At 42.7% G+C, this 13083-nt stretch overlaps 1 protein-coding gene and 1 non-coding gene across 5 annotated transcripts in view; both read right to left on the reverse strand.

Annotated features, from left to right (window-relative positions):
- rhbdf1b (rhomboid 5 homolog 1b (Drosophila)) overlaps positions 1–13083 on the reverse strand; it is a 34978-nt gene that overhangs the window by 11489 nt on the left and 10406 nt on the right. For 2 of the 4 annotated variants that reach the window (XM_030098424.1, XM_030098423.1), the window contains exons 2-4: positions 1554–1695; positions 1219–1352; positions 855–1001 (exon numbers count right to left, since the gene is read on the reverse strand). In XM_030098424.1, the coding sequence (XP_029954284.1) occupies positions 855–1001; positions 1219–1352; positions 1554–1667 (395 nt within the window). In that variant the 5' untranslated portion in view covers positions 1668–1695. The remainder of the gene's footprint in view (positions 1–854; positions 1002–1218; positions 1353–1553; positions 1696–13083) is intronic. The other 2 variants (XM_030098426.1, XM_030098425.1) reach the window with 1 other exon arrangement.
- trnai-uau (transfer RNA isoleucine (anticodon UAU)) lies at positions 2446–2539 on the reverse strand. Its single transcript has 2 exons — positions 2502–2539; positions 2446–2481 (listed from the first exon to the last, which is right to left on the reverse strand). It is a non-coding gene; the product is annotated as a tRNA-Ile (tRNA).

The following is a 13083-nucleotide window of genomic DNA, read 5'->3' on the forward strand; positions in this document are numbered from 1 at the left end:
ACACACACACACACACACACACACACACACTCCCTGAATCACAGTAATTCTCCCAAAAAACATCGACCGCAGTCATCCAGTTCATCTCCTGCACGCTCACACGTGCATAGCTAATAAACCTCTGCATGGTGGAATTAAGACGCTAGCACGCTTCCCTTTGAACAGTGGGCGCTCACGGTCTTAGCTCTGGCTCAGTGTTCAAACATTTACATTCAATTCATGGCTGCTTTGATGTGGCCTGTGGCAAACAGATCGCATGTATGAGTAATTGCTTTATTTTGTCTGCCTCCGACCACGAGGTCTCCACCTGCCACCTGGACCGACAAGTACGGGCGTTTGCGCTGTGTCACAGACAAAGCCTCACAGCTTGGGGGACAAAAACCCTTCAGGAGGAACCGGGGACAGAACTTTTGTGCAAAAGCTCATTCTTGAGTTACACTGAGGTGGGAAAACAAAACCAAAAATGCTTACATTTGTTATTTATTGTCTGGCCTTAATAGGCTTTGTGGTTGTTGCACTCTGGGAGCTAATATGTGAGTGACAGATGCATTTACGTTTCCTTAAGCTGTACTTTCACGCTGAATCTTGTCAGGAAGTGGTTATATCCTTTGTGAAGGCTTATCACACCGTTGCAACAGACTCTTCAACTTCTTTCCTGTGAACAGTTACATAAATCTAAAGTCATCTTAATAACTTCATTTCTAGAGAGACATGTCTTCTGCATGAAATCAAGTCCAAGAGAAACTAAAGCTTCTGTTGTTCCTGAAGCATTTGAAACAGTTTCTTGTTTCGTGGAAATCTACCTCAGAAGTCTGACACTCTTCACACCACGGCCATCGCCTCCCTGCCTGTACCTGATGATCTGTTTGGGTAAAGATGAGCGCCTTCTGGTCAGTATTTTGGGGACGCAGGACCGCCGTCGGATGGTAGACACCCTCCTGGGGACCCTCTGACCCTTTGGGGGAACAGTGTTGACGCGCTCGAAGCGCACCCGTTTCTCACTACGCGCACACGGCAGCAAGAGGCGATCAGGCGGAGAGGGGAAACAGAAAAACGAAAAGGGAAAACAGGAGAGAAGAAAAGGTGAAAGGTTAAGACGTGTTAAGTCAGAGAGGAAGTTTTAGTGTAGCTTAGTTTTAGACACTAGAAAATACTGAAAATGAAGATTGCAGCTGAAGCAGCTCAGAGCAGAAGGAAGTGTGTGAGTGTGTGTGTTACCTCTTGATGGACTGGCTGATGGAGGGTAATCTCTCCAGAGGAGGCCTGAGGTAGTTGTTGGATGTTTCCACGGCAGCGACGCAGGTCTGAGGGTTTTCCCCCGGCATGCTGACACTGCGCAGGCGCTTCGCCGGCTGAAACACACACACCAACAGGTGATGCAGTCTTCCTCTGCGCCACGCTCTGACAGCAAGTGCAAATTAGTCACATAAACAAGGAGAATGTGTCTTAGTGCTGTTCGATATCCTTCAGTCAGACACTGATCTTCATAAGCTGCAGTCTGTGCCTTCAGGTGACCCATACAGCCGGGATCTGTCCTGCGTTTGTGTCTTTACCTGAGCGACTGTGGGCGCGTCGTCCGGCGTCAGCTGGATGATCGGGATGTCCAGTTTGAGCCATGGCGGCTTCTTCCTCTGGAGGCTGCTGTTCCTGCTGCCCGGCTCGTCCATGCTCCTCACCTCCTCCTCCGCCTGCCAGCTTGATGACAAAAGCAAACAAAATGAGTTTTAAGGACGAGTGTGACATCAAACAGCAAAAATCTGGAAAAAAATATCTTAAACTGGGCAACTTAATCGAGCAGTAAGACACTGAGGAGATGCATAACAGCACAAACAATAACCATGTCTTCCTATGGAACAAATAGATCATGCAGCCACAACAACTAAATATTTTCCACCAGCTCTGTACTCTAATATTAGAGTGCAAAGTAATCTGCAAACAGTCTCTATAAAGCTGATAACAGTACTAATATGTTTGTTCTGGGGTTTTTTTGTGCACTGCCCAGCTATTTCAGATCCATTCGTTCATCCATTTTACTTTTGAACCTGGTTTACGATGAATGAATTGCACCACCATTTAAAACTCAAACCATTTAAAACCAGGCGAGGTTCAAACCCATGACCTCATCATCACTCTGCAGGTTACTACACACTGACCAAATGGAGCCTTGTTTCTTTATAGTGGCTCCTGTACGATAAAAAAAAAAGTGTAAAGATAAAAATCTAATTTTAATGAACAACAGACAATTATTCATAGAGTCTTGTCTTGCAGTTTGAGGTGACAACTGACACACTGGAGTGAAGGTATGATTTTTGAGATGAAGACATGCATCAGCTGTTGACTTCTGGTGCTTTTAATGATTCAGTGAGTTGTTCATCATGAAACAATGGACACCAAGGACCAGTCAAGACCCAAGAACCTATTTGATCACTTCAATTAAAACTCAACTGCTCCAGGTGAGGCTCGAACTCACAACCTCGGCATTGCTCTGCTGGCTACTGTCATATAAGTACCGCGCGCTGACCGATTGCGCCACTGGAGCACGTTCAATCAATGATCCAGCACCACTTCAGAGGAAGAATCATGCAGTTATCGTTTACTCCCACTAGGTGGCACTGTGCTACTCAAGGGCGCTGCATTCTGTTCAGACCCAGACAGATCCACGTGCTTCCTGTGAACACAGGCAGAGAAGATGAGGACCACTGCTGCACTATGATCCTTTTCCTCTTAGGTTGAGTGTGAGCAGGTCGCCTATTAATAGACACAATCACACACTGGACAGATTACACACCAGAGCCATACAGTCAGAGGGTGAATCACAGAATAGAAATCCTTCCACGCGTCCTGCCATTTGATGCTCAGTGACTTTAAAATGTATTTAGGGAAGTATGCGCCGCTGTATTGGGAGTCAAAGAGTACCAAGTGATCCTTACATTTAATCACTGACCAGTGATTTAAATGAGAAGAACTTGAAATCCCAACAGTTAATGCATGCTTTGATATAACGATAAAGTACAGCATGTACCATTTAATGCCACTTTGATGCAGTGGCTGCAGTAGTGAGTCACTGACCGTTCCCAAGAATTTCAGCAGCTCTTCAGATCCTCATCACCCTTTAAATATCTCGATCAAAACCTGCTCTGCTTTGGCTGAGGTAAGTTTGAATTCATTTGGGTTTATGTGGTACACAGTGGAATTAAAGACAGGTTTGGCTGTGGTTAAGTTTAGGGTGTTTTTGAATAAATCATTACCTTTACAAAGCTCAAGAAATCACTACACACTATATCACAGCCACTCCCAGGACATCTATAAATTACAGAGATTTACACTATCAAACCGATTCTGATGATAAAACACACCGTAAAAAAAAGCTGCTCTGCTATTTCTCGTGATGAGCCGTGTCAAAACATATAGTGTCTGTGGAGCTATAACACACCTCAATACAGAACCACATTTATTTTTAAGTAAGATACCACAAATAATTGCAGTTTCATGGAATTGTGTCACTGAAATTGTGATGTTAATTTTCATTGGCACACACACACACTTCTGTTTCTATTTTACGCTTAACCAGGACCTGAAAGCCACACGGGAAATTTAGTTGTAATCACTATGACTCAACGTTGTCCTGGCAAAATATTAGTTAATGGCCTGTTGCTGAGCAGACCATCTTCTCTTCCAAGTCTCATTTTCTCTTTTCTTCGGGCTGAAATGTCTCTGTAGAGAGTTTTGAGAAAACATTAGTATTTCTGGGGTCCGGCTATAGTCTGGGCCAAGTGGATGTCATTGTGCATGAGTGAAGGCATGATTACTGTATAATGGGACATCTGCACGGGCCTCCAGTGGGACGTAATGAGCGACCACCAACGAGGAGATCCTGCAAATCTCAGCTGTGAATCAGTCCGTGATTCACACAGCTGTGAGTGAAACTTCAGGCTCCAGCTCTCGCGCCATAAAGCCATTAGTGGAACAATAATCTCCGCCATCGTACGTTCTGCTGGAGCCCACATTCAGACTTCTGGCCAAGTCTAATGAGCCAAAGGATCCTCAACGCCTGCAGCTGGGGGATCTCACAATGCACGCTGAGTCGCAACACACACATTCATAGTTCTGGCACCCTTCAAGGGAAAAGCCCCTATTAGGACCTCACGCTTACAAGTCAGGAGGTCTGTTCTGCTTTTAAAATGCTGTAAGTTAATTATCTGGTGTCACACAAAGAACAGCGTCTCTCTCTCTGGCACAACTCGAAGGCTGAAAGCGGCGCCTTCACAACAGGTGAGAACATGCGGCTCTCGGTAAAAAGGTGGGTCTCTGGACAAATAAAGGGTGTGATTACTCAGCTGCAGATGGGAGCATGAGCCGAGCGCGTGCTCTCAGACGCTGCAACCAAGCCGACACTAAATAATGTTTTGATGTATTGAGAGGTTCAGGGGTGGGGATGTTTGGTTTGGCGGAGACAAACTATAATGTGTTCACTGGGTTGCTGTAGAAGTGAAGGCTGATGTTAACGAACACTAAGAATGATTAGTGAAGTTTATACATCCAAGGATTCATTTGGAAGATCAGCTTGAAAAAATTTCTGGTACCAATTATTTCTATTGAAGCACTACTGTCGCGTTGCTTAGGAACACAAAACAAGGCATTTATTTATTTGTTTTAAATTGTTTGTTGCCATCAATTGAAATCCTCACTGTTACTTTTGACTGTAACATGAAATGTCTTATCCGACTGGAAGAATTGTAGAATCTTTATCACAACTGTTGGTAATGTAATGTTTGATGATGCGGTTCACTTGTGTTGCAGCGATGCTGTGTTTTTAATTTTTCTCGACCACCTCAGCTCAACACCACTGCAAACTGTTGAAAATAAGAGCTGAATTCAAAAGTGACGATCCGAATCAAAACTGAAGCTTTGCAAAAAGTAGAATAGGATCAATTTCTGTTGCAAAAATTTTCAAAATGAGTGATATTTTAAAAACCTGTGATGATTCTGTAATCCTCGTGATTTTGTGGTCACATCGTTGGACATTCATTCAGACTGACTTGTAATAAACAGCAGAAATGTCTGCAAATGATTAGAAACCGGCATCTTTTTACTGAATCTTTAAAACAAGCCAGTCAAAGATGTTTAGTTTCACACACATTGGGATGGACCCACTGTAGCAAGTAAAAAGTGACATTTCTCCTGTAAAATATCCCAGTAGTTTTATGACGCTGAGGTTTGAGGAAACAGAAAATTCAAGCCTCCACTGTGATATACTCTACACTTCAGGTGGCTGAACGAGGCTTCTTCTGCTTCTCTGCAGTGGTTCGATCTCCGGCCGGCCACATGCAACAGCTTCTGTGTTCTCTTCTGGTCACTGAGGACAAACACCCCCCCAACTCCCCCACTCCCAACAGAACCACATCCTCTGCTTATTCTGTTGTGGTCATTCTCAGTGTGGTTTGTGTGCACACTCGCATGAGGTCTCATAAAACGCAGCATGAATGGACACGGTAAACCTGCCTGTTCACTCACATACATTCAATATGTAAACACTCGCTTGGCAGCCTTCGCCCGAGGAGGTCCGAAAAATCCCTCTCCTGTTTTGTCACATTTATTCATTTGTTACTCCACAATTCCAATCTCGTGTTTTGTTTCTGCCTCGCTCTCCTTTCGGGTTTCATGACAGGCAGATTAGGGGCTGTAATCCCGGCGCTGTACGCCACATGACATCGCCCTGCTGCTGTTGGGCTGCAGTGGACGGCGACGTCGCTGGCCTCTGCAGCACCCAGCGGGAGGTGCTGCTAACATGTTAACAAAAGACATTTGAACCAATTGGGTGCAATTTTACTCATAGCCTCAGAAAGGTTTTTTTTCTACAGTGTTGAAGCCTGTTGACTGTATTTTTTTCTCTGACAATGACAGTAAAGCCAAATGCTACTCGCCAAATGTAATAACAGCAACGTGCAGTTTCCCAGATTCACTCTAGATCCAAGAGTGTCCTAATGTCTTTACATGGATTTATTTCACACGTGCAAATTGAATTTTCAACAACCCCAGAGCAGAAAAAAAAGCCTCTCTAGTACCAGCCATTTATTTCCCAGACCCCGGTCTGTGGACCTATCGGAGGCTGTGGCAGAACGCAGCAGGATCCTCTTTACGGAGTGACATTTCCTGACGTGCCGAGACAGATTAAAACAAAGGTTTCTACTTGACATTGTTCCCAGATTGTGGTCTTTGAGACTGAGGCAAGCAGCCAGTGAGTCATGTAAACTCACAGTGACTGCATGTCAGTAAAGCTTTAATATTCAGTGAATCGATGTCCACATCTCTTCTTGTGATGTCTTTCAAACCCCTGAACTGACAGTTTCTTCTATTGCTTTGCAAATATTTACAAAGGTCTCTTAGAATTCATACTGTATGTGTCCTTAAACCATTTTCCTCTCTCCAGCAGAGCTCCACTTCTTGGAAACTAAAACAAAACTAGTGTCACTGCACAAGGCAATGAGGCAAACACTTTTTTAATCCCCAACATAATTGACATGTTTTGTCATGTACAGAGGTCACAATTAAAGCTAATTCTCAGGCTATCAAAAGCTGATTTCATTGCAGGTTAATGTGATTTCTTTGTGTGAAGCTATTTAGACAAAATTCACTAAAATAATGCCAATAAATTACGAAGTATATCTTGATTACATCCCAGCAGGCTGGGAAACTCCGTCCTGTCAGGTAACATCCAGCATGCAGACCAGACATCTCCAGCTGTCAGTCCAGCTGACTAACGGTAAGTCCCGCCCTCTCTTCACACACCCCTCTCTCTGTTATCTCCAGCAGACAGCACGGTCACAAGAGAGGAGTTAATCTTAAAAACCTAATCAAAATTAAAACTAAACCTGCAGTAGAACAAAAACCCACAATAGTCAAATGTGGACTGTTAAACATCCGATCCCTCTCCTCCAAATCCTTGCTTATTGGTGACCTAATAACTGATCATAATTTAGATATATTAAACCTCACTGAAACCTGGCTAAGGAAGGATGAATATCTCAGTTTAAATGAAGCAACCCTAAATACACATGTCAACTATCATATTCCCCGAGAATCTGGCCGAGGCGGTGGAGTAGCGTCCATCTACAATTCTAAACTTCTAATCAGTCCTGGAACTAAAATTAAGCACAAAACCTTTGAAAGTCTTACTCTGAATCTCATTAACTCCAGCTGGAAAACACAGAAGCCAGTCCTGCTTGCTGTAGTGTACCGCCCCCCTGCTCCATACTCTGAATTTATGTCTGAATTTTCAGACTTTCTCTCCAGGTTAGTCTTAAACTCAGATCAAATCATTGTAATGAGAGACTTTAATATTCATGTAGATGTTGACACTGACAGCCTTAACATTGCTTTCAGTTTACTACTTGATAAAATTGGTTTTTCTCAGGTGAATAAACCTACTCATCACTTTAATCACACCCTCGACCTTGTTCTCACTTATGGTATTGACACTGACCAATTAACAGTTTTTCCCCACAACCCTGTACTGTCTGATCACTTCCTGTTATTATTTGAGTTTACATTAGCTGGTTTTAAAGTACCTGGGAAAAAACTTAAACTTAGAAGATGTCTGTCAGAGGATAATGTGACCAAATTCAAGGAAATGATCCCATCAATATTAACTTCACTCCCATCTGTTGGCCCAGTGGACAGCAGTATCAGCCCCACTCAGGTTGATTTAGTTGTAGATGAAGTGGCAGCTTCCCTCTGCTCCACACTTGATTCAGTTGCTAAAACTAGAGAGGAAATGGCATCTAACCCAACTAGAAGTATTTCGTATTGCCTGGCAAGATAGTCTGTTAACTTATAAAAAAACTTTACGTAAAACTCGAACTGCCTACTATTAATCCTTAATAGAAGAAAACCAGAACAACCCCAGGTTCCTCTTTAATACCATAGCCAGGCTGACAAAAAGTCACAGCTCTGTTGAGCCTCAGATCCCCTCAGCCTTAAGCAGCAATGATTTTGTAAACTTCTTTAATGACAAAATCATAACTATTAGAGATTAAATTGAAAGCACTCCCCCCAAAGTGGTCACAGACCAACCAACCACATCCTCAGATTTGTCATTAGAACCTGACTCACAACTACTTAGCTTCCATCCTATTAAACTCTCTGAGTTATCCTCAATCGTGGCCTCATCTAAACCTACAACTTGTACATTAGATCCAATCCCAACAAGACTGTTTAAAGACATTTTCCCCCTGATTAGTACATCAATATTAGATCAGATCGACTTATCCTTAGTAACAGGCTATGTTCCACAGGCCTTTAAGGTTGCTGTTATTAAACCTCTCCACAAAAAGCCCACCTTTGATCCAGGTGTTGTAACAAGTTACAGACCAATATCCAATCTTCCATTTATTTCTAAAATCCTAGAGAAAGCTGTTGCGAGTCAGCTTTGCGACCATAACAATGACCTATTTGAGTCTTTTCAATCAGGTTTCAGAGCTCATCACAGTACAGAGACAGCTCCGGTAAAAGTCACTAATGATCTTCTCACAGCCTCAGATAGAGGACTGGTCTCTGTTCTGGTCCTGATAGATCTCAGTGCTGCATTCGACACTGTTGATCATGATATTCTACTACAGAGACTAGAATATACTATCGGGATTAAAGGTTCAGCATTAAACTGGTTTCAATCATATTTAACAGACAGGTTCCACTTTGTTAACGTTAATGATGATTCTTCAGCCTGGATCAAAGTTAAATATGGAGTCCCACAGGGTTCTGTTTTAGGACCTATACTCTTCACATTATACATGCTTCCTGTAGGGAACATCATCAGGAAACACTCCATTAACTTCCACTGTTATGCGGATGATACACAGATCTACCTATCCCTGAAACCAGATGACACCAATCAACTTGTCAAATTAGAAGCTTGTCTTAATGACATTAAAAACCTGGATGAGTCATAATCTTCTCCTCCTAAATTCAGATAAAACAGAATTCATTTTATTTGGCCCAAAACACCTGAGAGAAAAATGATCTAACCAAATACTTACCCTAGATGGTGTTGCTTTAACTCCCAGTAACACTGTGAGGAACCTGGGAGTGATCTTTGACCAAGACTTATCCTTTAACTCCCATATTAAACAGGTCTGCAGGACCACCTCCTTTCACCAGATATTTCTAAAATCAGGAACATGCTGACTCAAAGCCATGCTGAGAAATTAATCCATGCATTTGTTACCTCCAGAGTAGACTACTGTAATTCCTTGTTATCAGGAGGCACCCAATAACTACCTAAAATGTCTCCAACTCGTTCAAAACACTGCAGCAAGAGTTCTCACAAGGACCAGTAGGAGAGATCATATCACCCCAATATTAGTTTCCCTTCACTGGCTTCCTGGAACAGAATTTAAAATCCTTCATAAATAAAGCTGAATTGAAACTGAACAAACACAAACCACAAAAGTCAGGAGTGATCAGGGGTTACACTCAATTTATTTGTGATAATTTTGGGTAAAAATCTAAATATTTGTTCACTCTATGGTCCAAAGTTCCTTCTCTTTACACCTGCTCGATGAATTGTGAAATGAGGGGGAAAATTCCTGCTGTTTTTACTTTCTTCATTGAGAAGAATGGGCTTTAAAACTGCCAATTACTGAAGCGCGTCCAGGTTAATTGGTCAGGGACTCAGCAGCAGATTAATACTCAAGACAGTCCAGGTCAGGTTGAACTGTATTAGGCTGGCACTACAAGCTGCTCAAGAGCACCTCTGGGCCTATTTTACCTTTACTGTTATTGCAAGATTTTTTTCCCCCCTCCTATCAGGACACAGAGTTTGGAAGCTGTGGTGAAGGGAATTGATGGAGCGCAGCTCAGAAATTGTCTGCTTAAGGCAGAAGCTGAACTCTTGAACTTTGTGTCACACATTGGTGGGAAATCCATTTAAATGGATTAAGATCCAATTAAAAACAGAGTAAAACCTTTTGCTTGGTAGATGTTAATGCTTTTATGTCACATGTGTTAACAATCTGGTCAAATAAATCCCTGGTTAAGACTCTGATGGTGTCAGGCCCCGTTTGCACGACAACATTGTCAAGTGGAAATGGAAAACGTTGAGTTTTAGGGGTCCGTTTACACGACAATGGTGCTCGGAGTCACTGAAAATGTAACTTTTAGAAAAAGGCTCCCAAGGTGGAATTTTTTGAAAACACTGCCTCTGTCTCCATGGAAATAGAGTTAAATTTAACTTTTTTTTAAATGCTGCTACTGTGTATGGGGAGTACAGCGGTGGTAAAACAGTTTCTCTGCAAATACCGTATTCTTTGAGCTATAAGGCGCACTTAAGATCCTTTAATTTTCTCAAAAATTGACAGTGCTCCTTATTATCTGGTATGCTTTATGTATGAACTGCACAGCCACTATAGTCAGACCATGTGGTGTGGGGTGTACCGGTCGAAGGTGACACTAGGAGAGATGGCGGTAGTGTGACCGCTGGGATGCAAGCTGCCGAAAAAAACCCCAAAGAAGAAGAAGGACCCCACAATGGCGCCTGTTAACATCACTTATTGCAACTTATTTACTTTTGCAGCATCTTTGCTGTCGTTATTTTTTACTAAGATGTGTTTTGTCACTTCCTATGTTTTCAAGTGACATGATTGCACCACTGAGGCGAAAGTGGAGCAGAGGGGCGGGACTAGGAAGTGAGAGCGTGCGTGTGCGTGTGTGTGTGTGTGTGTGTGTGTGTGTGTGTGTGTTGGAGAAGCAGAGAGAAAGCAGCCTCTCAGCAGTTTTTTCTTCAGGTTACACTGTTGTTCTGCTGTAGTGTTGGCGTGGTTACAGCCACAGTAAATTTTAAAGCTTAACAAACCAACATTATGACATCCAACTCGTCTTCCTTTCAATCAGACCGCTGGACGTTATATTATTATTCGACGTGCCTTATAATCCGGTGCGTCCTATCTGTGAAAACAGGGCCGTTCTTGACACGGTCATTGGGATTGTTCTAACATCTCATATAGCAAGAACAGCCCCCACTAGTGGCCCAAGGTGAAAACGACATCATTTTCAGGATTTTTGCTGTTTGCATGTAAACGGGAAAACTTTTCTGAAACAAGAATGTAAAACCAATGTCATTTCTCTTGAAATGTTGTGGAAATACTGCCTTAGTTTACATGTTCTCCTTGTGTGTGTGTGTGATTGTATTTTTTTTTTTTTTTTTCCAACCTGGCTTCCTTCCACAGTACAGACATGCACGTTAGGTTAGTGGGTGACTGGGTTTGAGGTGACGCAAATACAAAGCTGAATCAGGCACCGCAGCATGTTACAAGCAGAAGCAGCGTGTGTCTGAGATGTGTCCCAGAAAGCACACAGGATGCGCCAAGTTTATTTATCGCCATGTCAAGACGCACACAGGAGACTGAGCCAGACGGGAAGTTCCCCATAGGTACAGTAAATCACTTTGTGTTGACAACAAAAAGGCAGAAAGTCAGAAGCACAAAAATCACCCTAAAAACCACAGAGCGAACTGTTCTGCTTCTGAAACGCTGCTGTTGTGCACTGCAGCTGCCCACGTGACCAAACAAACTGCAGGGCTAAATTACCCTTATTTTATCTTGATTAACACACACAAGGTCATGTCTTTCTGATTGCACTGTGAAGAACTGGTGACTTGCCTCTGACTTTGACCTGAGGTCAACTGTGATAATCTCCAGATATTCACAACCACCACTGGGATAAAGCTGCATAGAAGATGGATGGATTGATTCAATGTCTTAGCAACTGTGTATTTTCTGATGTAACAAAGCGCAAGTCGGTCACACAGATTATCGGTGCGTTACGCTGTGTGCTTTTCCCCTCCACCAACCCCCAGCAGAGGACCTACGTATGCTCTCATCTGAGCCAGATGTTACGCTCATAACCCAGCAGGACATTTCCTCTCACTGCTGCCGAGCGTGTGCAGGCTCTTGTGTAATCTGCTGCCATACCTATAAAAACAAACACCAACAAATGATTGAACAGAAGCAGAGTCACGGTCATGTCGGAGAATAAAAAACACGACATGATGAATGGAACCAACAGAAGACTTTTTTTTTTTTTTTTTTTTTTTTAAGTTTTGTGGCTGGATAACTCGTTTAAATTTTGCTTTGATGTGTTGACCTGCTGAGGGTTTCCTGACTCTGCATTATCATCATGTTCATCAGACTATCACTTACAGCACTGTGTTCAGCAGTGAGATCCATCAGATATTTTTTTTTACCCACACCAGGAGAACAGGTGTCAGATTTATAGGACGTTATAAAGAAGACGAATAAAGCTTGTCTCCACAGCAAACAGACAGAACTGTCGTGTTGCTCTTTGTGTGGATTTTATCTCAACAGTTAACGTCAATCGAAAACCTCTCAGGCCTTCAAATGTTGAAAGAGAATCACTGCTAACTGAAAGCATTGCCATCAATCTGCAGTGTATTTACTAATGTGCGTTTCATCTTGTTACACTACTGCGAGCAATTCATGAGTCAATCAGTCGCCTCGGTGCACGACGGCGCACAGGAACTCGCACGTCTCGCCTACATTGATGCACAAATCAACCACACGCACACACACAAACCAAGCTGCTACTTGAAGCTACCATATGTGACACCTACACAGATCACGACGTCAACGTCGAACGTGACATTTCAATCAAAGTATGGCACCTGCGTCTTCAAGACGGTGTTTTCTTATTTTCCATGATGATAATGGAAGCTTTGCACCCATTCCCGCTCTGCCATGGTGCGTGGTTTTTACCTTCACTGCAGGAGATGAACATTTTCAAAGTCATTTTTCCATCTGCCTTTTCAATTTGTGAAACATCTGTCGCTGCAGAAACTCTGGGGAGCTTTGTGTCTATCACAGCAGTAAACCAGTGTGCTTGGCACTGTTCTGGAAAGCACAAAGACACTGCGTAAAAAAAACATCTGGTAAACTCAAATCTCTGAGAACAAGAAGGCATCGTTTGTTTATAGTATAAATTCAATAACGTGTTAGAAATACCACTGTCACAACAATGTTGTTATTGTTAATCTATTCACTCTTGTGCAAAAGAAGCATTTGCTACAACAGT

Source organism: Salarias fasciatus, chromosome 8 (assembly GCF_902148845.1).
Source record: "Salarias fasciatus chromosome 8, fSalaFa1.1, whole genome shotgun sequence".
Taxonomy (NCBI): Eukaryota; Metazoa; Chordata; class Actinopteri; order Blenniiformes; family Blenniidae; genus Salarias; species Salarias fasciatus.